Here is a 2,948-nt window from a genome sequence, read left to right on the forward strand (position 1 = left end):
GTCCTCGAAGTGTGGAAAAGCTCGCTTGTATTATGTATGTGTGTATCATTTTACATAATATGATTTTGGAAGACAAGGACAAAATAATTTGTCAGTTTCAACCAAATGACAATGCATCCTCAAGTGCGCCAATACCGCATGGTTCCATCCCATGGCGTGCAAGAAGAAAGGTGATACGTGACAATCAAAAACACAACGAGCTTCGCAACGATTTGGCGGAACATATATATCAGGTTAATGAAATTGGTTTAAATGAGTCAATTGACAATAATATCGGTGAATATTCGGACTAAAGTTTTTTATTAAATTAGTTAATTTAATTTTCGTTTTATGATTGTTAAATCAAATGTAATGTTTTTAATTTATGAAATGTTATGTTATTTGAATTAGTATTTATTTTTATGCTTTATGTAATTATTTAGATTTTGAATTAATTTTTTTTTTTGGTATGTGAAGACTCATAGGTAAAAAATATAAAAACTGTAAAAGTTTAGGTGGCGTTTATGTGACATCTTTTTATCGGCAAAAATTGTACCACCCTTTAGACTTAAACAAGTGTGTATTTTAGTATCTTAGTGTCGCTTTGTTTTATGAACTAGTAATTATAACTAAAAAAGTCACTAAACGCTCAAATTAATCAATCTTAGACGATGTAAAATTATTATTATTATATTATAATATAATAATGAATATAACGGTTAGAACAAAAGTACAAGACCAGTAACTGAAATCATATTTTGAATTGTTTTCTAATTAATGAGTGTAAAAAATGAAGTATAATAACTATATATACTCATGAAATCGACAAAAGTGGATAATTATGACGAAAATTGTTGTTTTCGTAGATTAAATACAATTATGAAATCTAGAGATGAAAACAGGATCAAATGAACATTATGAGTTGATGATTCAACTCTTATCGTCGATGATTTGTAAAATATTTCAAATCACATTAATAGACAGAACGTGAAATATATCATATGTGGAAGATGTTAGTATATTATGATTACTATATATAAAATGATGAAAATATATTATTTAAAATCGATTAAAGATATAGCATATATCAAAAATATATCGTATAAAATCTTAATTGGACAAAAGAAAGGAAAAGGGAGAAAGGATTAGCAACAAAGGAACCGTTGGTGATTGGTAGATAGCAAAGTGTTTGTGTACGGATGTCGTGCATCCACGAAAACAACAACGTTCTTCCAATACCCTCACATTCCCCAAAAAGAAAAACCACGTATAGCTAAAATGCAACGTAATATGTAAAATTGATAAATCCGACGAGTTAATAGAGGTTGAAATAGTCGATTTAAGGCACCAGTAGAAACTAGAAAGATTTGGATGGACCAAAATAGAGTAAGTTACACATTCGGTCCATGTGGTTTTTCCAATTATCGTTATTGGTCATAGTATTGATTTTGTTACATGGTTGGTCCTTGAGGTTTGCATTCCTTGCAATGGACGTCTCTACTTCATACAAAAGACCAGCTTACCTTTTGTAATACGTTTTCTCTTTTTCTTTTTATCCATTTATATATTTTAATAATAAAAATAGAAAAATTCACTCCACCCTACTCTGCCCATGTTAGTGGACTTTATTATTAGTCGTATTCTTGTTGTTTAGGCTCTTTTGTTGTTCAGGCTCATTCGTGTATTATGTGGCCTCTTGTATTGTTTTACTATTGATACTGTTTAATGAATGAGAGAAGGGTTACGGGAAAATATTGTGATTACATGGTATCAAAGCCAAAACCCTAAAAACATTTCTTCTTAACCCTAATCGTCGACCTCTTCCTGTTCTGTCGACTGATCCTTCTCTCATTCTGTTCTTTTCTTTTTCTTCCATGTTATCATGGTGACATCAAATCCGGTCCCTTCTTCTTCTGATAATCCATACGGTATAACAAACATCAAGGCATACATTCAATTCACTCTTGATATGGAACATATGAACTATGATGCATGGCCTGACGTATTTGAAACCCACTGTGTTGCTTTTGGAGTTAAAGATCATCTCAGTCAACCAGATGACAAAGCTACATACACATTTGACAAAAAGGAATGGAATCGTGTTGATGCTATTGTCAAGATAAGGATTTTTGGTACTATGACTCAATCCTTGACCCAAACTATACACAAGAAGAATCAAATTGCTGTTGATCTATGAAGTGCTCTGGAAAATTTGTTTCGTGACAACAAGGATGCTTGATCCATGTAATTGGAACAAGAATTGCACAATATCTCTCAAGGAGATACCTCTGTTAATGCATACTGCTCCAGAATCAAGAACCTTGTTGACTTGCTCGAGAACATTGAAGCTACTGTCCCTGAAAAGAATCTGGTAAGTTATACCATCAATGGTCTCCATTCTCGTTTTGATCATATTGCAAGTATCCTCCGTCATCGCACTCCGTTCCCTACTTTCTTGGAAACTCGCTCAATACTTACGCTTGAAGAGCAAACTATGAATCAACTTCAACATAGAACTATACCTGGTACACATCTTGACAACTCTTCTTCTTCCACTGTTCTTGCTACTGAAAATTCAAATACTAATCAACGCTCTCGTGAATTTCGTGGCAATAACAATTCTCGCGGAGGACGCACCGGAGGGCGCAATAATCGTGGTGGCGGATGATCTAACAATCGAGGAAGTCGTGGAAATAAATTTTCTTTCTCTCGACAGCAGCCTAATGTCCCCCATAGCTGGGGTTTCGGGTGGTACCCTTTTCCGACCACAACATCACAACAACATCAACAGTGTTCAGCAGCTCCTGCTGCATCATCGAGCCTCCTGCCCTTTCCGAATCCAGCGCCTGACCATCAGTTCTCGGACCAGATGTCACCTTCAGCTCACACTGATCGGCGATCTGCTCATCCAACAGCCCCTCAGGCGGTTTTTAATACCACTCATCAGTAGCCCATCTCACCCCCATGGA

At 35.1% G+C, this 2,948-nt stretch overlaps 1 protein-coding gene across 1 annotated transcript; it reads left to right on the forward strand.

The window, feature by feature from the left end:
- The first annotated feature begins 1,861 nt into the window (after positions 1 to 1,861).
- On the forward strand, positions 1,862 to 2,647 carry LOC145111137 (uncharacterized). The gene is made up of 2 exons (XM_079047434.1): positions 1,862 to 2,111; positions 2,259 to 2,647. Exons 1-2 carry the CDS (start codon positions 1,862 to 1,864, stop codon positions 2,645 to 2,647), a joined length of 639 nt encoding a protein of 212 aa, XP_078903560.1.
- Positions 2,648 to 2,948: the final 301 nt, after the last annotated feature.

This window comes from Lactuca virosa, chromosome 5 (assembly GCF_052849685.1).
Source record: "Lactuca virosa cultivar CGN04683 chromosome 5, Lactuca_virosa_CGN04683_v6, whole genome shotgun sequence".
NCBI classification, from domain to species: domain Eukaryota; kingdom Viridiplantae; phylum Streptophyta; class Magnoliopsida; order Asterales; family Asteraceae; genus Lactuca; species Lactuca virosa.